We start from the raw sequence: 21,511 nt of genomic DNA, 5'->3' as shown, positions 1-21,511 counted from the left end.
GCCTTCTTAGCTCTACCGTAGGGATGTTTCAGCTCTCATTTGTGTCATTTAACTAATAAATCTGACTGTATTTCATATCAAACGGACACAGCGATGACTGTATTAAATAACAAACTGTTAAAAACGATAACTGTATATAGCGTACATATCACATTTAAAGTAAGCTATATATGTTAGCAGAATACCATTCACTCTGATTCACAAAGTGTTCAAACTACAAGTAGCCTACATAGTCATCTAACTGACTTGACAATCAGCATTAACTGATTGGATGCGATGTCCGTCAATATGAAAATAGGCTACTTTATACGTGATACACTACAGCCTACAGTCGGATCGTTTTTATCAGTTTGATATTTAATACAGTCATCGCTGTGTCCCTTTGATATGAAATACAGTCAGATTTATAAGTTTAATGACAAGTGAAGTCCCTGCGATCGCTGTGGCATCGCCAGAGATAGGCTTGGCTACTACAGACCCCCACATTTCCTTCCGTAAGCACCATGCGTAAAACGGACACGAGTGACATCCCTGTTGCGCATGGAACTGCCACAAGTCATTCATGAAGAAAATAATTGCTGGAAACAATCTTAATCTCCTCCGCTGTTTCTATATTTTTCTATAGCCTAGGCTACCTTTTTTAAATCAGTAGGCCTATAGGCTATGGTAATACGTTCGACCAAGGTTAACACAAGAACCATCGCATTGTGTTCCACACACTGCGGAGCTGTCAGCTGAGCCGGCTCAGCTGACAGCTACGCAGTGTGTGTCGGATTCTCCGCCTCAAAACATGTAAACGTGTGAAAAAATTAATGAATAATCAATTAAAGCTTACCTTAAAATAAGTGTGCCATGTTACTGTTTATTGTATTTAGGATTTTAGCTCATTTGGATGCTGTTTGGGCCGTCTGTTTTTATTGATATAGGCCATTGGCGATATTCTACTTTCAGTTTCCTTACTGACCCACCACGAAACGTGATTATTGTTCTTAAAGATACTTAGATTATAAAGCAAGAGGTGTTAAATAAATGTTTCGGCTTAGAAGGATTTCTAGTAATCTTTTATTCGCAAAGACTTGTCATGCAGCTTCGCATGAAATAAGCAGGAAATGGAAAATCGAACTCTGAGCAATCGATTTCAGCACTGGACAGCGCCCTGTACGAGCCACGTAGGGACTGTTTCTTAAGAAGACTCCTAAGAGACCGTTCGGGAACCACGACTACAGAGGTAAACAACTTTGGTAAGTCATAACGTAGGAGTCTTCGTAGCGCGCTAAGAGATGACGTTATCGGGAAACCGGCCCCAGAGCCTCTACCACTACTCCACGAGTGCCCCCCGAAGTGAACATTTTCTAGTGTATATTCTCATAACTTCCTCACAGGAAAATGTGATCCCTGGAACACTGTTTGAAGTTGGAAAGCTTCCTGAAAAGTCACTGTTTCGCTGTTGTTGTTTACAGCAGCAGGGCCCACAGTTTGGTTTACAAACATATTCTAGTCTTACGTTTGGTTCCAGGTTCCTCAAAATAATTACGTTTTATTTATGATCATAGAATTATTCAAAACTAAGAATAAGGGATGCACAGGACTAGTCGTTTTAACGTCCGCTGCCTCACTAGTCGGAACCAGAAATACTCAGTTAGTAATTGATTGCGTATCACTTGGAATTGAACACAAAATGTGTGAGAATGAACGGGTGTGTGTAGCCTAAAGGTGGGCACTGTTAAAAGAGGGGGGGAGATCGAGATAAAAGCCGTTTTCTCCCTCCAGTCAGCTGTTATAATGCTGCTTTACACATAGAGGTGGAGACCAACTCAAGACAACACACAGCGGGACTCGGCGGTCCGGTGATAAGCAAACAGTAGCCTACACTAACAACACTTTAGATTTTAAAAGAGAAACACTTAAAATGTTGGTCTCTGGAGTGGTTTAAATAAAAAACTCTAATGTTCAAGCCTTTGGACGGTGGCAAAGGCATAAAGCTCTTGAGGATGGTTAAGACCAAGAAAAAGAACCCAGAACCAAGAACTTATTCAGGGGTATTTTGTGCCGAGTCCCCGCTAATTTCCTACCCTGGTGTCTAGTGTTCTGGAGCCTCATTTATAAAGCGGTTATGTGCAGTTGCAAACCTTGGTATTTATAAAAACATTATTTGCGGAGAAGTGTGAGTATTCCCACGCCAACTTTTGACCATGTGTAGTTAGAGCTACTGCAAGCTCGGGGAATCAGCGACACTCAATGGCAACACCACGAAATAAAGCTCAGTCATCAGAAAAACACAGACAAATGACTGTGAAATGCTTGGCACCCAATATATTTAGTCAATAAAATGTTTAAGCTTACCTATAGTTGTGAATATATGGTTACTGTAGTCTATGGCATGCAGTTGTGATGTAGGTTGAATTACTTATCAAGTAGCCTAGGTATACATGTTTTGGTTATATTTTATAAGTTGAATCTTATAGCGCTACTCTATAATAATATCCTATACGTCGGGAGGTGTTTCCGTGAGTGGCCAGCGGGAGAGCAAATTTTAAGAGGTGAGTAAAAAGAAGTTTTGTACAAAGTTAAGCCCAACAGATATTAATTTAAACTGTATATTTCGTTAGATAAAATCATGTTATGAATTTAGCAAATCATTACACGCATCTCTTTCCCATAACAATTCACCCTGGAAGATATAACTATAATCTGACGTTGTTGGACATGTGTTTATCTCACGGGAGATAAACAATGCTCTTGAATAGACTATAGGCATTATTTCACTTGTCACACCATATTTTATATAGGCCTACATATAGTAGTACAGGTAGGCCTACGCAAATACGTTATATTGCATACTGTACAAAGTTGGGCGAAACTGCTTTACAAAGACTATAACGACTGTGCCAATCATGATATGTGATCAGCGCGCGTGTGTGTGTGTGTTTGTGTGCCAGTTACGGCAGCACATGCACGTCACAGGCTTTCTTCCTTCACAGTCGCTTTCTTTGCGGCCGGTTGCCTCCATTTTTTCCTCATGTCAGTCAAAATTCCGTGCTTATTAAGAGCGTCACCATATTCAGGAGCTATTTTACCATTCGCCATTTATGGAAGATTGTGGGATGAAACTGGGAGGTGAAGTGGGATGACACGGGGTGGAGATCGTCCACGCACAATTCACCGCAGGTTGGTAATTATAAAGGGAAGATTGCGTGCAACAGCGCGCCGCACAGTTTTATAAATCAGATTTTTTTTTGGCGCAGCACATTCTTGGTTTTGTGCAGACACAATGTTTTGGGATGGATTCTATGCACACCTTTATAAATGAGTCCACTGGTGTGTGCCTTGCTCTATTTTTTGACATTGCTCCCCTTTCAAATTCACATGATGGGTTTTTCTGATGATCGGTTCTGTAATATCAGTCTGCCTTTAAATTGTAAAAAGTAATGTAGAGTGCTGTGCTGACCTGGATGTACTTCATGAAGCGGTGGCACTTTCCACAGCGCGACAGTGGCTTCCCAGAGTCAGCAATGGGTGAAAAGGACACCTCCATCAACTCATCCATGCCTGTAAAACACAACAAGCACAGACTGAGGGCTACAGTTTGCATAGGAAAAAAACAAAAATATGTTTAAATAATATTTTCCCCCTATTTTCTGATGTATTTATCTCTTCAACACATAGCACGTTCAAAAATCATTTAGGTACGATGAAAGTCTCGTAGAGTATGGCTGCATTGACAACATATAGTGATGGTTAATGTGCCTCAACTTGTATTAGCTTTGGGGTTAGGTGACGTGTGATGGGGGCGGCAGTGGCGATGTGGGTAGGGCTGTTATCCACTGGATTGCAGGGTCGGAGGTTCGGTCCCCCGTCTCCCCGCCACATGTCCAAGTGTCCCTGGGCAAGACCCTGAACCCCACATTGCTCCCGATGGTTCAGAGGGCGCCTTGCATGGCAGCTACTGCCATCGGAGTATGAGTGCGTGTATGAATGGGTGAATGTGGTAAGAAATGTAAAGCGCTTTGGGGATGAGAAAATCGGCTAAAAAGCGCTATATAAGTCAAGTCCATTTACCATTAGAGCTTTAGTGTTTTTATATCAGTTGAAATTGAATCCATGTTCTAAATATAAAAAGCCTATGTTTCACTTACAAAGCTAGTGTTCTCTTAAAAGTTCACTTAAAGCCCTGTGGCTGCAGTGGACTTACTGGGGATGGAATCCACAAAGTAGTGGAACTTCCTCTTGAAGATATCCAGCGTGTGCTGCAGGACCAGCTGGTAGTTGACCTTCCCCAGAGAGATCAGGGTGAGCTGCTTCTCCACAGCACTGCGGATGGTAGGCAGAACCAGCTCTGCATCTGGAGCGCGCACACACAAAGTCATATATTGTTGAAGAGTTTCTATGAGTTTTTATTTATTTTTTATTGCTAACCTACTGGCATTCTATGAAAGCCACTCAAACACAATCACTAATGTAATGTGGCTCATGTACAGCACATTGATGAACTGGATCATTCCGGATGTAATATGTAATATATATATATATACAATCATATGAAAAAGTTTGGGAACCCCTCTCAGCCGGCATTATAATTGACTCTGCTTTCACAAAAAAAAGATAAAAGTGGTATGTCTTTAATTTACCAGGAACAGCTAAGTACTGGGATGTTTTCCAAACAAAGATTTTTTGAAAAGCAGTATTTGGTTGTATGAAATAAAATAAAATGTGAAAAACTGGCTGTGCAAAAATATGGGTACCCTTGTGGTTTTGTTGATTTTAATGCCTGTAACAGCATGTAAAACTGATGAATTTAAACACAAAGTTGGTTGGATTATGTTGTTAAGCCTTGAACCTCATAGAATCTGTTTAATCATGAGAAAATGTATTTTAGGTGCCTAAATGCAAGTTGTACTTCTCTTTGACTCTCTGCTGAAGTGAGACAGAATGGGATCATCAAAACTGCTCCCAAAAGATCTTAAAAACAAAGATTATTCATTATCATGGTTTAGGGGAAGGCTACAAGAAGCTTTCCCAAAGGTTTCAATTGTCAATTTCTACTGTAAGGAACGTTGTCAGGGAATGGAAGGACACAGGCACAGTTGCAGTTAAACCCAGGTCTAGCAGACCAAGAAAAGTACAAGAGCGGCATATGCGGCGGATTGTGAGAATGGTTGCACACAACCCAAAGATCACCTCCAAAGACCTGCAAGAACATCTGGCTGCAGATTGTGTATCTGTACATGGTTCAACAAATCAGTGCAATTTGCACCAAAACATCTGTATGGCCGGGTGATGAGAAGGAAGCCCTTTCTGCGCCCACGCCACAGATACAGTTGCATGGAGTATGCAAAAGCTCATTTAGACAAGCCAGATTCATATTGGAAGAAAATTCTTTGGACTGATGAGACAAAAATTAAGTTATTTGGTCTTTATAAAAAGCAGATGTTTTGGTGCAAATTGCGCTGAATTGTTGAACGATGTACAGATACACAATCTGCAGCCAGATGTTCTTGCAGGTCTTTGGAGGTGATCTGTGGGTTGTGTGCAACCATTCTCACAATCCTCCACCTATGCCACTCCTGTTTTTTTCTTGGTCTGCCATGCCTGGGTTTAACTGCCACTGTGCCTGTGTCCTTCCATTTCCTGACAACGTTCCCTACAGTCGAAATTGACAATTGAAACCTTTGGGAAAGCTTCTTGTAGCCTTCCCCTAAACCATGACAATGAACAATCTTTGTTTTTCAGATCTTTTGGGAGCTGTTTTGATGATCCCATTCTGTCTCACTTCAGCAGAGAGTCAAAGAGAAGTGCAACTTGCATTTAGGCACCTAAAATAAATTTTCTCATGATTAAACAGACATTTCTATGAGGTTCAAGGCTTAACAACATAATCCAACCAACTTTGTGTTTAAATTCATCAGTTTTACATGCTGTTACAGGCATTAAAATCAACAAAACCACAAGGGTACCCATATTTTTGCACAGCCAGTTTTTCACATTTTATTTTATTTCATACAACCAAATACTGCTTTTCAAAAAATCTTTGTTTGGAAAACATCCCAGTACTTAGCTGTTCCTGGTAAATTAAAGACATACCACTTTTATCTTTTTTTTGTGAAAGCAGAGTCAATTATAATGCCGGCTGAGAGGGGTTCCCAAACTTTTTCATATGACTGTATATATATATTACACACATATATATATATATATATATATTCCGGGAAACTAGCCCTGCGTTCCAATCCCCATACTCCCACACTATTTAGTATGATAGAAAAAGATCGAGGATGTCCCAATACATGATGTCAGATGCAGTATGCCAAAAATAACTAGATAGCTACTACATTCAATGTCCAATGTGTAGTATGCAAACCAGCTTGATTTAGTGTGTAGTAAAGTAAAAAATAAAGGTATGTGATTGGAACGCAGGGAAGGCGTTATAGAATGTATCATGTTATAAGGCAAAGTACCTGTCTTGTAGTAGCCATGTACCAGGACAATGCCCAGGTTGGTTGGCTTCAACTTGCGCCCATTCTCTACCGTCACGTAGTTCCTCTGGCACACGTTGTTGATGTGGACAGGGATGCTGGCATCAGTACCTGGAGGGAGGGGGACGCAATTCAAAAGGTTGTCATAAGCCACCATTATAGTGTGTGTGTGTGTGTGGGGGGGGGGGGGGGATGTATGGGTCATTTGTTGTTTTCATTTCAAATTGATGGGAAAGTTTCATTTTCACTTCTAAATTGAAGTTAGGGGGCTATAGAACAATTTTGGTTCGAGTGTCACGAAACCAGACAAAACATTTTCTACCTGCATTAAGACCTTCAATATATTCTATATTCATTATTTCGATTGTGGCCTTTTTGGAAGATGGCAAAAAAAAACTTGGTCTAATTTTTTTACACTCAAAGCAAAGTTGTTCTTTATTCCTTTACCTTTAGTGGAAACTAAACTTTTGCCTCAGCAAGTGACTGAGGGTCCAGGCACAACACTGTCACACCTCAGCACATGGATACTATCATGTGAGGAGTGATCAGACACGGCTTGGTACATCTTTTTGTTACAAGGTCCTGAACCGAGGAGCATGTAAAGTAAAAATGAACCGATTGGGAGATTGATACAAGAGAATGCTTAAAGCAACCTCAAGCTCCTCAAAACCACAGTATATATTGATTTATATGTATTATGCTGATTTGAATGTTTCCTTACTTTTGATATACTTGTCTTTGCTATGGTGTATTGTTTTGGGCTTTATTGCTTCACCTGTATTCAATTTGCTTGTGTACTTATTGTATTGTAAAGTGTCTTTGAATACCTTGAAAAGCTCTATATAAAATAAATGTATTATTATAACTATTATTAAAAGTTAGTAGATGGCGTAGTGGATAAAGCGTGTACCATATTGGCTCCGGCCTTCGTTGCAGTGGTCGCGGGTTCAAATCCGACCTGTGGACCCTTTACTGCATGTCATCCCCCCTCTCTCTCCCTCTCTCTCTCTCTCTCTCTCTCTCTCTCTCTGTCTCCCCATTTCAACTCTGTACTATCTAATAAAGCTTGAAAATGCAAAAAAAAAAAAAAAATGCAAAAGTTAGTAGATGTATGCAACATAGAAGAGTCAGGGAGGCGGTAGTACCGATGCCATGTTTCTCCATGAGTGTGATGAGCTCAGCCTCTGTCAGGTAGTCAGGAGGGCTGGTCTGCTTCTCCAGCAGCTTGATCTCATCTACAGTGAAGGTGTCTCCACGCTCACACACCGGCAGGGACTCTTCTAGGGGGATGCCCTGCCACGGCATCACCTCCGTGTAACCTGGGATAGAACATACAGCCGTGGAAAAAATTAAGAGACCACTCCAAATGTTCAGTGTCTCTTGTTTGACTATTTATAGGCATATGTTTGAGTAGAATTAACATTTTTATTTATAATTTTTTTTTAATAAAATACTGACAATTTCTACCAAATTCACAATAAAAATATTGTCATTAAGAACATTTCCATGAAGTAATGTAGAGATGAAGATTGAAGAAAAATCCAGACTCGTCTCTTAATTTTTTCCACGGCTGTATACACGTATGCATCAACTCTGATACCTAACTTAACTACTTTTTAAACCAAGTCATTTAATAAACCAAGTTTTCTCCATTACAAAACGTAACCAGATCTTATCCAGTTGAGACTTTAGTAATGTGTTAACAGATTTGCTTGATAACAAACATCACAGATCAAAACCAATCAATAAACAGGAAGTCACTGTAGCATTGCTGGGCTTCAACCAGACTGAACTGAACCTGCAATACATTTCACTCATTTAAAATGTCATCTAATATTAGTTCCTACTTCGGTTTGGACTAAATGTGCAAACTGCAGCACAGCACTAAAGAGCTGTGCGACTGGCTTTACCTGCTGATATGAGGGTTTTGCCGGTGCAGGAGAAGGCCTCTGTGCCAATGCTGAAGTCGATGGTGGTCTGCAGGTACTTGCAGTCCTGACTGACAGTGGCGATGAAGTGACGTGTGATGTACTCGTACAGACGCCAGCCGTCACTGCCTGTGGAGAGGCGGGAGAAGCTGGGTTAGAGGCTAAACGTTGCCCAATCAGCTAAGCTAATAATGCACTATCTATCAAAGGTAGTGCATTATGGAACACACTACCCCCAACTATAAGGGAACGTCCCACTCTGGCCGAGGGCTCTATGGACGGTTTATGGGATGCTTTGGGCAAATAAGCATGAAGGTAGGAAGACATCTTACTTTATTCTCCGCAGTGTCTGTGCATTATTGATTTAGTGGGTGCAACAATGTAGGTTCAAAAGTATCTCTCAATCTTCCTCCGTGTGTCTCAATTTTGTTTGCTAGCTGTCTCGTCTCCCGCGTAAACGGGCACCGCCCCGTGTGTGTGTGTGTGTCAATATTTTTGCCTATGAGTACGACGATGGTGAATGAATCGGCATAGGCATCTGTGGCAGTGCAGAGCTGTCTGTTGTGGAGACAGAAGTTAAAGAGACGGGGGGAGAGAGAGAGAGAGAGAGAGAGAGAGAGAGAGAGAGAGAGAGAGAGAAAGAAAGAGAGAGAGAGAGAGAGGAAACAAACTGTAGCAGGCTATACAGCTGTGTATAAACAGGTATAAAAGTGTCATAAAGGTATGCGATTAATTTAGATTAATTAATCACAGAGCCTGTAATTAATTAGATTTTTTTTTTTTTATCGCTTGACAGCCCTGAAGTGATGTCACATCTGTAAAATTTAGGGTTAGACATAGACAGTGAGACCATAAAACACTCTTTCTGCCTTTTCTCAGGCTAGGATGAACCGATTTCCAAAGTGTTTGCACATTTATACTACATAGGATCTCAGAGTTCAATACACCTTCATATTTCCACCGGTGAAGTAGGTCTTTAAGTTCATTTATCACTATTTTCCATCCCATGTTACATATCAGTGGTGCTTAAATGAACCTTTTTTGATTGCTCATGTTACTGCTAACATACCTTGTGATATTATCCACATTCATTTGAGTTCAATGTATCATGAGATAAAAGCATTATAGTGAGTGACACAGTTTCTGTCTGTCCACAGTGTTCATAGGGACGTTTTCTGTGGTATAGTTCCAACCAAAAAGAGGCTGAAAAAGCCTGGACCAATAAAAACCAAACCTGCATTCATCCATGTACTGTATCTGTAATGAGATGATAGAGTGTGCTGTCTGGTGAGGGGTCAACCCCTATTAAAACATGCGTTGTCATTGTCTGCTCTAAAACAATGAATGGTGCATAGTTACAGTAAGTACATTATTATGGCTACATCATACACAATGAAATAGCTATATGGACAGTTGATGTCTTGCCCTGACGTGTTGCTCTCAGCGGTTAGACCCCCATGATCTATCAATGAATGACAGGTAAGACTCACCCAGTTCCCCCTCTGAGGCAGAGCGCATGGGGGTGATGGGTGGATGGTCCCCAGCATCACTGCCTTTCCTGGGTCGGTTCAGTCCAGCTGACAGCAGGGCCTTGACCTGATGATGGGGCAGGTCACAATACATGTCTTACATTCTAACTGTCTGCAAACGTGAGCTTCCATACATTCAGGCCATGTTATCAGCACTATGTCTTCCTTGTCTGTGTTTGCATATGCTGCAGGTCTTGAATCATGGTAAATGGTGAATGGACTTGACTTATATAGCGCTTTTAGCCGATTTTCTAAGCCCCAAAGCGCTTTTAAGGCCAGGACACACCGGCCCGATAATCGGGCGTCGGACATGATTGGAGAGTCTGGAGGGGGCGGGGACACGAATCTGTTCGGTGTGTTCGTGACGTCGTAGATGTCGTTGGGCTTCTTTTCAGCCGATTCAACATGTGTAATCGGCGTCGGGCAGTCTTTCAGCCGGAGCAATCTGATTGGTGGAGGGCTCGCCCGTCTCTGCTCTGCCACGGCAGCGGAGCAGATATTAGTTTCACTTTTGTCAAACATGATTTAGGAAGCTATCGATAAAATCGGAGAATGTTCGGATTGTTATGTAGGCTAAACACAATCAGCACATAGCATTAGATTGTCCGTGCATGACGTTTTCACATGTTTTCAGAAATAGTCGAGGTAGTTTGGGTGAAGAGCGGCCACAGGTGTGTGTTTGTGTGTCTGTGTGTGTGTGTGTCTGCAGCATGCATCCTCTCCTTTATAATGACAGCCTACGTTATGATAACAGCTACTTAATGTCATCCTGCGCAAGAGAAGAACGTACGGCAAGTCGGTAGTCGGCTCGGTGTGTTCTTAGCATTTTTGGCCGCGTCGGGGAGAATGAAGCTGCCTGCATCGGCAGACTCCATTTTCTGGCGACGGTCGGTATTCGGACCGGTGTGTCCTGGCCTTTACATTTCTTACCACATTCACCCATTCATACACTCATACACCGATGGCAGTCGCTGCTATGCAAGGCGCCCTCTGAACCATCGGGAGCAATATGGGGTTTCATTGTCTTTCCCATTGACACTTAGACATGTGGCGGATAGGCGGGGGATCGAACCTCCGACCCTGCACTCTAGAGGATGACAGCCCTACCCACATCGCCACTGCCCCCCCTCCTCACCTCTTCTGCCCACATGGGGTTGTTGGTCTGCTGCTTGAGTGTTCCCTTCAGGTCAAAGTTCTCTGGGTAGTGTGTGGTCTCAGTACGGGGGTAGCTGATGTATCCCTGTGTGTACAGGCGCTCTGCAATCTGCATGGTATGCTGGGGTCCCATGCCTCACACATCAAAAACAACCCCAATTAGTCCACACACATATAACCAACTCATTTTTATAGCAAAGATTCTTGATCCACTAGCTCCCTCATTTCCCCTACATTTCTTTGACCAAACAATGAACGTATCAAGATATACTGTGATAAACTCATTCCAAACATTCCATAGTTATGGCCCTTATTCCAAACAAAGTAATACTGAACATCAGCATTGACTTATCAGTACATGCATACACATTCCCCAATATTCACTGTAATGTGTACACTAACCGGCCACTTTATTAGGCACGCCAGTTCAATTTCTTGTTAACACATAACTGATCATCAGCCAATTACATGGCAGCCACTCAATGCATTTAGGCATGTCGTCTAAAGGTGAGGTGAGTGGAGATTATTACCTAGGGCAGGGGTGTCCAAACTATGGCCCGCGGGCCAACTGCGGCCCGCGGCCCGCTTTTTATTGGCCCGCGGCCGATTTTAAAAATATAATGCAATATGGCCCTTTAAATTTTTTTTTTTTTTTTTTTTTTGCATTTCTTAGTTAACCTACTAGTGCAGGGGTGTCAAAACTGATTGATTGGCCCTTGGCACATTTTAAAAATATAATGTAATATGGCCCTTTTAATTTTTAAATAATCTAAATGCACTCATTATATTACAGAGAAATATGTCCCATAAAAGAAAAAGAGCATCAAGGCCATCCCAGAGGACCCTGCATAATATTTTAATTTAAATTAATATTATTATGGAAAATCCATGTGTCCTTCTCCAATAGCTTCTAAATCATCTGACACAGTGTTTACATTTTTTTTCATACAAAATTCTTCAGCTTTAGCCTCTTCATTTCCCTCTCAAAGTGCACCAGATTCATGCATTTCACTTTAAAAACGTAAAAAAAATCTCGGAGGGGCGGGATCTAGGCTGGCTACTATTTTCACCAAGCTGGACATTAGACGTAAAAGCAGAAAACACTGGGTGTATCAATGGCATTTAACAAGAGGGGGGATGTATCTTTTTAATGTGCAAGTAAAGTGTTGCCGTGAAGAAGGATTACAATTTAATTTTTTGACACTATGAAACTAAACATCAGAGCAGCTACATGTCCTGATAAATGTGTTATTTTTGCAAAGTGGCCCGGCCCTTCGTAGATTTTTCTGTATGTGGCCCTCAGTGAAAAAAGTTTGGACACCCCTGACCTAGGGGATACCTCAAGCTGCTCATGTGGACATACCTAAAGAAGAGCTGCCCACTCTCAACATCTCCACTGTGTTCAAGGCCTGTGGTCTCTGCTTGGCCTTCTCCTTCTTACTCACCGACTCCACCTGATGAAGACAGACAGACAGGTAAGGGTTATGTAGAGCCACCTGGATGAAGACAGACAGACAGGTAAGGGTTATGTAGGTCCACCTGTATGAAGACAGACAGACAGACAGGTAGGTGTTATGTAGGTCCACCTGTATGGAGACAGACAGACAGGTAGGTGTTATGTAGGTCCACCTGTATGGAGACAGACAGGTAGGTGTTATGTAGGTCCACCTGTATGAGGACAGACAGACAGGTAGGTGTTATGTAGGTCCACCTGTATGGAGACAGACAGGTAGGTGTTATGTAGGTCCACCTGGATGAAGACAGACAGACAGGTAGGTGTTATGTAGGTCCACCTGTATGGAGACAGACAGACAGGTAGGGGTTATGTAGGTCCACCTGTATGAGGACAGACAGACAGGTAGGTGTTATGTAGGTCCACCTGTATGGAGACAGACAGACAGGTAGGGGTTATGTAGGTCCACCTGTATGAGGACACAGACAGGTAGGTGTTATGTAGGTCCACCTGTATGGAGACAGACAGGTAGGTGTTATGTAGGTCCACCTGGATGAAGACAGACAGACAGGTAGGTGTTATGTAAATGGACTTGACTTATATAGCGCTTTTCTAGCCGATTTTCTCAGCCCCAAAGCGCTTTACATATCTTACCACATTCACCCATTCATACACACACTCATACACCGAGTAGGTCCACCTGTATGGAGACAGACAGACAGGTAGGGGTTATGTAGGTCCACCTGTATGGAGACAGACAGACAGGTAGGTGTTATGTAGGTCCACCTGTATGGAGACAGACAGACAGGTAGGGGTTATGTACGTCCACCTGGATGAAGACAGACAGTAGACAGTATCCTGCTTATTACATGGCCAGGTACTAGACTGGCCTGTCTGCAGTCCATACCTGTCTCCCATTGAAAAGATGTGGTGCATTATGAAGCACAAAATATCACAATGGAGACCCAGGAATGTTGCTTGAAGTTGTATTTCAAGCAAGAATGGGAAATCATTTAACTTTCAAAATGTCAACAATGAATGTCCTCAGTTCCCAAACGCTTACTCAGTGCTGTTAAAAGAAAGGCTGATGTAACACAGCGGTAAACATGCCCCTGTCCCAACTTTTTGGAAACGTGTTGCAATTTTTCTAATTGTATATTTGTGTATATTTCCAAAAACAATAAAGTTTATCAGTTTAAACAAATACATATGATGTGTTTTGTACTGTTATTTATTGAATACATGTCGAAAAAGATTAGGAAAACTATCGCCTTCTGTTTTATTCACATTTTACGAAACGTCACAACTTTTAGGGGATTGGGTTTGTATCTGGCAACAGAGTAACTGATGGGTAGAAAGACCGCAGCAAGACGTACAGGTTGTCTGCCCCGTGTGCGTCAAGGTTTGTTGACATCTTTTCCTTTTCCTTAAGCCAATCTTTAAGGGCTGTGTTGGCTCATACTGTGTTACTTTTTGTTATAATCTCATGACATTCCTCCTTACATGTGATTGAGCTCTCCTTCGTCCAGCTCCTTGGGTATTTTTCCCCCTCTTCACCCTTTCCTGGCGACTGTTCTTCCATTAACCACGTCTCCAAGGTCCCATTCTCATTACATAGTGTGCATGTTTCATAAAGCCGATCTCTCAGTCACCCGCTCGGCATGTAATCGGCAAATAAACTTTTCGGGGATCCCACTACTGATCAATCAGAAGAGAGAACGCTACAAACCGGCACCCGTCTCACTGCCGGTGCACGTGCAGAGCGACAGAACACTTATGGATCTGAGATGATGCTAGATAACTCGCTGCTTGAAGACCGCAGTGCATTAATGTGGTGACGTGGGGACGAGGGAGGGGACTGCTAACTGCAGTCACTGACAGGAAGTTAGCTAAACTGACCATGCCGCTTACTGAACCTTTATTAAATCCATTTAAAAAAAAGCGGAAATAGGATTTGTTAGGATGTGAAAAAGCCTGTTAGAACCTGTCCATAGCAACTATAGTTCTATTCATAGCAACGGTCATTCTAGCTGAAAATAACAAACCTGTAAAATGCCCTGATCGACAAACAGAACACAGGATATACAGTATCAGTGCCATGTAATACATTGTATTAGGTGCAATGCTGTACAGTGCGACAGTTTTGATCGCATTTGCTACTGAAATTGATCACGTGCGATGATGAATACGAATCCTATCGCACTCGTGCGACAGGTTGATAATGAGGAGAGGCTGTCTTTGAAACACAGAGGAGAGATGCACAACACTGCTTAGAGGGCTCTACATTAACACTGCGGGTAAATGAGTCTTTGGCAAGTAAGTTATTAAGTCCACCCTCCACTTTGGCTGGTGAAAGATGTGTGCTCGGGATCTGTGCTCGTGCAACGATTCTAGGTATAAAAACTTCACGGCTGCATCTAGACCATATAGGCTTCAACGGCAATTGCCGGAAGGAGACGGCACATTACCGCAGTTAAGTTAGCGCGTGTACAAACAGAACATTTCCTGTGCGCCTTCACATTAAAAGCCTGTTACTAGCCAAACGTGAGTTGACTTTTATTTTGAAGCCGGTAAGAACAGGAAGTTAGCGCTTTTTTCTAGCTTGAAAGTCAACTCCTTCAGCTGCAGTCAACAGTAGCCTAGTTAAACAAAGTTTTAAATAAGCCACTGAAAAGCTACTCCCAACACATTCACAACAACCTATTTAATTTATCCTAAATTGTACCAATGTGTATACTTATTTATTTAATAGGCTATGTTTAATGTTTTAAAGTTTGGTTTTAATTAACAGAAGGACATTATAATAATAATACTGAATCAGCAAAAAATTGCAATTGGCAGGTTAGATTCTTTTTTCTAAATCAGTGCACCCCTATTCATTTTTCTACAATTATTACTGCACACACTAGGATATCATATTAATTGTGAATCTCAAATGAGACCAGGATGACATGCTCAAAGGTAATTAGAGCAAAATGCAAGGGTTAAGGTTATGCAAGTTTTCAATCATAGCCTACTTTGTGTGCTACCAAATTTATTTTTGTGCTACTGAATTTTTTTGCTTGCTAGCACCAGTGCTACCACCTAAAAAAATAAGCGTACAGCCCTGATTAGGTGAGTAAATCTGCCTATGGGTGCCCCCTAAAGCTCACTGACCAACAGGTTAGATCCAAGCTCCAACCACAGAGATTTCTACCAGCATCCAATGCGGGGGTGACAAACATTGAGGAGGGGGGGGGACTCACTTGTTAAACAGGCCGTTTTCACAGTCTTATTAAACCTATTTACTGACTGGTCCATAAAAGCATTCTAGTCTGTATGTTTAGCTCATATCTCCATGACAACACTGAGGGGGGTGAATATTTTTCTAGCAGGCTAGTTTTTATTCTTTTGGAGGTTAAAATGTATGAATAATTAGGGGCTCTTGAGTGACAGCTCTCCGCCCGTTGTCCCTCACTTTGCCTCAGAGGTATACGTCAGCTAGATGGGTGTATCTCCCTCCCCCCAGAGTCACATCAATGCCCTTTTTCGGCAAGAGGAAATGAGGCGGATTTAAAATCTCACAAAATGGCGACGCACATGAGGAGAATGGGATGCAGTCTGAAAAACTGAGGTCAGCCCGGATGCTACATCCATTTTATATACTATCTATGGTTAGATCCCTATTCTTTAATCCAGGTGTAAAAAGGAAAAGTAATGGCTTGATCAGAGGGTTATATGCAGGACTATTAACTAGCCCTCCTGGAGTCTTGTTATCACAGTGAGGTTGCCAGTTGGTTACAACCAAAGTTGATTTTGATAAGATTTTAATTTTTTTATAAAATATTGATATATTTTATCAGGGTCAATAAATGTGTCAGGATATACCTGTAATATTTCCAATCGTCTGTAAAAGACTCTTTACAGTCACGTCAGGTTATTACATCACATCAGAAGACATACCTTGGCCTCCCTGGACGTCTTGGCCAGGTTGACAAACATCTGGCCCACGTCCCTGTCGAAGACCCGCACCCTGCTCCAGTCCAGTGTCAGGGGGCTGTCCTTTCCTTTGAACACCTGACACACACACACACACACACACACACACACACACACACACACACACACACACACACACACACACACACACACACACACACACACACACACACACACACACACACACACACACACACACACACACACACACACACACACACACACACACACACACACACACACACACACACACACACACACACACACACAGTCAGTTAGAGCAGCGTGGCAGGAGGAGAGAGTTACTGTGTGAGGGGGGCAGTGAGAGCTCACCTTGACCTGAACTACCCAGTAGGTCTCTGCTTTAAAGGACTGGATCTTGTCGTGGCGCTCCACACAGAAGCCCAGTGTCGGGGTCTGGCACGGGCCAAAGGAGATCAGGGACGAGTCCAGATTGCCATATTTACCCTGGAAATACTTGGTCTGGAAGCTGGAAATATTGTGACCAACAAAATGACAGGATTAGGACTACAATTATTACCAGGGGGTGCTCATGGTAGAGGTTTATTTTGTCTTTTCAAAAATACTGGTATTGGTCAAAATGTATTAATAATGGTTAAACTAAATAAATAAATTATCAAGGGGTTTACATACTTTCAAGCAGCACTTTACCTAGAAAAGATATTTTCCTCAGTCTGCAGCATTGGTCTTGTGTAGTGTTTGGTGAACTAATTGTATATTTGCACTTTCTCTGTGTTCTTCATATAAAGTACTCTAATCACTGAGAAGTAGAATTGCTTGAAGTGTTTTAGTTGAGCAACAGCAGTGTGTAACTGGTTCAGACAGAATGAAGTCATATGAAACATGTGTGTCTCATACGGTGACAAAATGTGGTTTTTATAAATGAGTGTACAATTTTTGCAAGAGTGTTTCATTTTGCAAAGGGTCTGAGGTGTTCTGCTCATTGGGTGTGTGGTTGTGTGTAGTGTTTTGTAAAAAGAAAACTGGTCCCAGCCTTTAAAATTGTACTTAAGAAATAAAATAAAAGACTGTAACTCCAACACCGGCTGATTTCTTTCCAATTATTCACTCAATTTAATTGTTCCTGTTCCATGGTCATTACTCTCCACCCACACATCAAACCTCCACAGAGCCTTCTCTAGGGCAGCTCCCAGGCTCTGGAACACCCTCCCCCAACACATCCGTGACTCTGAGTCCCTCACCATCTTCCAGTCCCATCTCAAGACCCATCTCTTGTCCTCTGCCTACCCCTAGATCACCCACCAACCCAAGCCCCATCAACTTTACATTTTCCTTTTGTTTGTTTACTGTTGTGCTCCTATGTAAAGCACTTTGACTGCGAGAAAAGTGCTATATAAATTAAATGTATTATTATTATTATTATTATTATTATTATTATTATTATTATTATTATCATTATCATCATTATTACCGGGTGAAGGCACAGCCGATGCGCAGGTCCAGCTCCTGCCGTGCGTCCACAGACAGAGCCTCGTTGCGGTTGGGTTCTCCCAGGCAGTTCATGGCGTGACAGATGTCGGTGTCTGTGATGGAGCTGAACTTAGCGCGGTATACAGTCTGCTCCCTAACACCCCCTTTGTTCATCACTGGCTCTATGGCATCTAGGACCTGGGGAGGAGGGAGTGGCACAGGGCAGGTCACCACCAGTTAGCATTAGGGCTGCAGGATTAATCCGAAAAAATGTGTGATCTTGATTCATATATCTATGCCTTAAAACACAGGTTTATTAGTTCAATAAAATGCATGATGTTCTCCAAATCAATGTCTTTTTATAATAATAATTATAATAGCAATCACAATAAATGGTGATTAGGATTGTTGCCCTAGGACAGAGATGACATGTTAATTAGCAGGTGTGAATGACCTCAAAACAGATGTTCTCCCCTTCTTTGTCACAGTCCAACCATAGGACCACGTAGTCACAGCCCCGGGCTTCCACCTGACAGGACAGAGAGTGGGGAGTTAGCACCACACACACACACACAGGGCGGGACACACTCTGGGCCTCATTTATCAACCGTGCGTAGACCGGAATAGTGGGTATACACCCACATTTCCACACAAATCTTGGCATTTATCAATTTGGACGTGAGCGTATGATACGCTCAAATCCCACGCCAGCTCTCACCTCGTGTACGCAAGTTTGTAAACAACAGTGCAGGCTGTGCCGGGTAGACGATGACTTTGTTGGACAATTTTTACAAGATCATACTAATGCAGCGTTTGCTCAGACCAAGATAAACATATTAATCAGTTAAAAATGTGCAGCTTATGGTGTGCAACTGAGTAGGAGAGCTGATTCAATAGTGCGCACACCGGCCACTTTGGAGCGCTGCATGGGACTGCGTGAGGACAGTTGGCTCCGATAAGGAGAATCGATTTTTGGAATTGATTGGAATGGTGGGATCCCAATAGATGGCCAGCCCTACTATACCTGGAGGAACTTGACCATGTTGAGTTTGGGGTTGGCCTCCTTCTTCTCTGTGGGGGCTGTGCTGAACAGCTCTGCAGGGTCCACCTTGTCCCAGTTGTTGTACTTGCCTTGACAAAAGAAGGAAGAAGCTTCACTTAGGAATGACAAGAGACTGTTAGAGGTGCAGTGAGTAATATCTGAATAATAGTATATTGGTCTCTAGTGGTGAAAGTTCTAGAATGCAACGCTTCCTGGGTAAACCCACCCCTTTCGAATAATAACAGAAGCTACAGTGGCCTTCAAGGACAAGAACAATACTAGATTCTAAACAATGCACCTGATGACATTCCAACCATGATACTTCCAACATGGCGGTGCACAGGCTGTGGTCCATGGTATGGAGAAATATGGAGATATAAGAGACCCTTTCTAAAGGGGAAAAAAAATCTAAAAAAAAAATTCAGCTATTATACACTAAATTAAACGTACTTATCGATATTATAATTATGTTCTACCAAGTCTGCTATGAACAAAATACCAAAATTCTACACACTGCAGGTTTAACAACATATGGACCATGAAGAGGACAAATCCAGGTGTAAAAGATGAGACAGTCACAGTTAGGGATGCACTGATCCATTCAGATCTGCATAACACTTCCTCACCCCAATCTGAAATACTTGGGGTCATGTCCTTAACATGAATGGGTAAATAACATTAAACTGAGTTCACCTCTCAACTATTGGTTGAGCATTCTTTTGAGGCGTGTGAGTAGGATTGGGTGGTAATACAGTAATACAGGATCTTGGAATATTTGAAAATATTAAGTCATGAAGAACAGAGGCATTATGAAGTGGTTTTGTATCAACTTCTGTTGTTGCATTATGTTTCTTAGTGGGGGGGGGGGGGGGGGGTTCCCCTTCCTCCACTCAGTTAATGTAAATGAGTTGGACAATGGTCCAAGGGAAAGTCCTCAATGAAGGCTAAGATGAGCAGAAGCTAACATGGATGATGATACCCACCGATGAAGTCCAGACTCATCACATGTCCACACACAGAAGTCATCTTGAAGCGGACACTCTGGCCCTGGAAGCTGCCACTGTACTCGTGCACTGAGCATGCTCCGTTCAGCCCTTTACGACTGCTGCAGGTTCCTACAGACCAAGGTAAAGACATGACATCAGGCAACACACTCATTTTAACCCGGGACTTTTGTTTTTTGGAAGATATTTTTTTCAGCATTTTTCATGCTGACAGTGAGGAGAGAGAGAGATGAAATGGGTCAGAGAATGACATGCAGAGAACGACCAGGGCTGGATTCTAACCCGGGTGCTCAATGGTGTTTTATCCTCCAAACGGAGCCTTGGAGGCAGCGCTGCCTGGAAGGGCCCTAACTCTAACCATAACCATAACCATAACCCTAACTGTTGTTCTCCCAATGCTGCCTTCCTGCCTTGAAGACTCCGTTGGGAGGACAAAACACCAAACACCAACCCACGTCTGCTGTGAAGAGGACTCAGCTACTATGGGGGGGGGGGGGGGGGGAGGGACTCTAACCACTACACCACGGAGCGACCACTTGCGAGGGTTTTACAGGCCAGTGAACACAAGGACACTCAAAACAGTCTAACTACAACGGCTTCAACACAGGGATCAGAAGAGGCAGCTAAACGTGTTAAAACTCCTGATAAGAAACATGTTATTTAAAAAAATACAGAAGTATAATGATACAATGAGATTTATTTGGTGCTTTAGTTTTTATATAAAGATGTTCTGTGATGTTTCACACAAAGAAGGGTGTTTTAATCCTATGCAGGATGGGACAAATGTTTGACATGACACAGAAATTAAATCTAACTACCTTACAATAGAATAATTATCTCTTCTACACTATCAGTTCACTGAAATGCAAAATGCGTTAATGTTCATTTTTACTTCACATAATGTGTATTTAATAAGATGTATTGATTGAAGTCCACTGCAGGCAAAAACAAGTGTTGGTCAAACTTGAGATATGTGTCTATTTATCTTCCATAACATGTCTTCTTTCATTCAAGTATAAATAAAAGGTGCAACATGTAAATGTAGGTGTTGATTTGACTAAACCTTGTCTGTTTGCATTCTGTATCTCCTTTATAAAACCATCTTTAACGGACATTATCTCAATCATATATTTTTTCAATACTCTCAACCAAAAAAATAAATAAACTATCCAAAATCTGTCATCTGACATTTCATTTGTTGTAAAACTGAAATAAGGATTTGAACTCACGGCTCTGGCTTCATCCTATCTAGATGTTTGGTTTTTAAAGAGTTGCAAATGTACATAATTAGCCATTCAACCAATTCTGCATAATCATTCACACATTTCTGTATAAGTTGTAACAGAAAAAAATATTATTTTAATTTAAGTAATCAAAAGTTTCATGATGCTAGAAGATATACACATCCCCCCCCCCCCCATCCACCCACAGTGTCTGGCCTTCCCAAAGTATTGTCTGGTCAAACTTTTTAAAGAACCTTCACTGTTCACTGATGAG

At 42.0% G+C, this 21,511-nt stretch overlaps 1 protein-coding gene across 1 annotated transcript in view; it reads right to left on the bottom strand.

The window, feature by feature from the left end:
• Positions 1–21,511, bottom strand: part of top3b (DNA topoisomerase III beta) — a gene marked incomplete at its 3' end in the record, with an annotated part of 35,943 nt that overhangs the window by 8,531 nt on the left and 5,901 nt on the right. Inside the window, exons 2-15 of the mRNA XM_080046276.1 lie at positions 19,994–20,125; positions 18,993–19,099; positions 18,423–18,497; positions 17,970–18,166; positions 16,850–17,006; positions 16,481–16,594; positions 12,449–12,539; positions 11,066–11,220; positions 9,892–9,997; positions 8,384–8,530; positions 7,619–7,792; positions 6,456–6,584; positions 4,193–4,342; positions 3,449–3,549 (exon numbers count right to left, since the gene is read on the bottom strand). Of these exons, the coding sequence (XP_079902402.1) occupies positions 3,449–3,549; positions 4,193–4,342; positions 6,456–6,584; positions 7,619–7,792; positions 8,384–8,530; positions 9,892–9,997; positions 11,066–11,220; positions 12,449–12,539; positions 16,481–16,594; positions 16,850–17,006; positions 17,970–18,166; positions 18,423–18,497; positions 18,993–19,099; positions 19,994–20,125 (1,835 nt within the window). The remainder of the gene's footprint in view (positions 1–3,448; positions 3,550–4,192; positions 4,343–6,455; positions 6,585–7,618; positions 7,793–8,383; positions 8,531–9,891; positions 9,998–11,065; positions 11,221–12,448; positions 12,540–16,480; positions 16,595–16,849; positions 17,007–17,969; positions 18,167–18,422; positions 18,498–18,992; positions 19,100–19,993; positions 20,126–21,511) is intronic.

Source organism: Ammodytes marinus (genome assembly GCF_949987685.1).
Source record: "Ammodytes marinus genome assembly, chromosome: 2".
NCBI classification, from domain to species: domain Eukaryota; kingdom Metazoa; phylum Chordata; class Actinopteri; order Uranoscopiformes; family Ammodytidae; genus Ammodytes; species Ammodytes marinus.
This window is presented reverse-complemented; position numbering and strand designations above follow the sequence as displayed.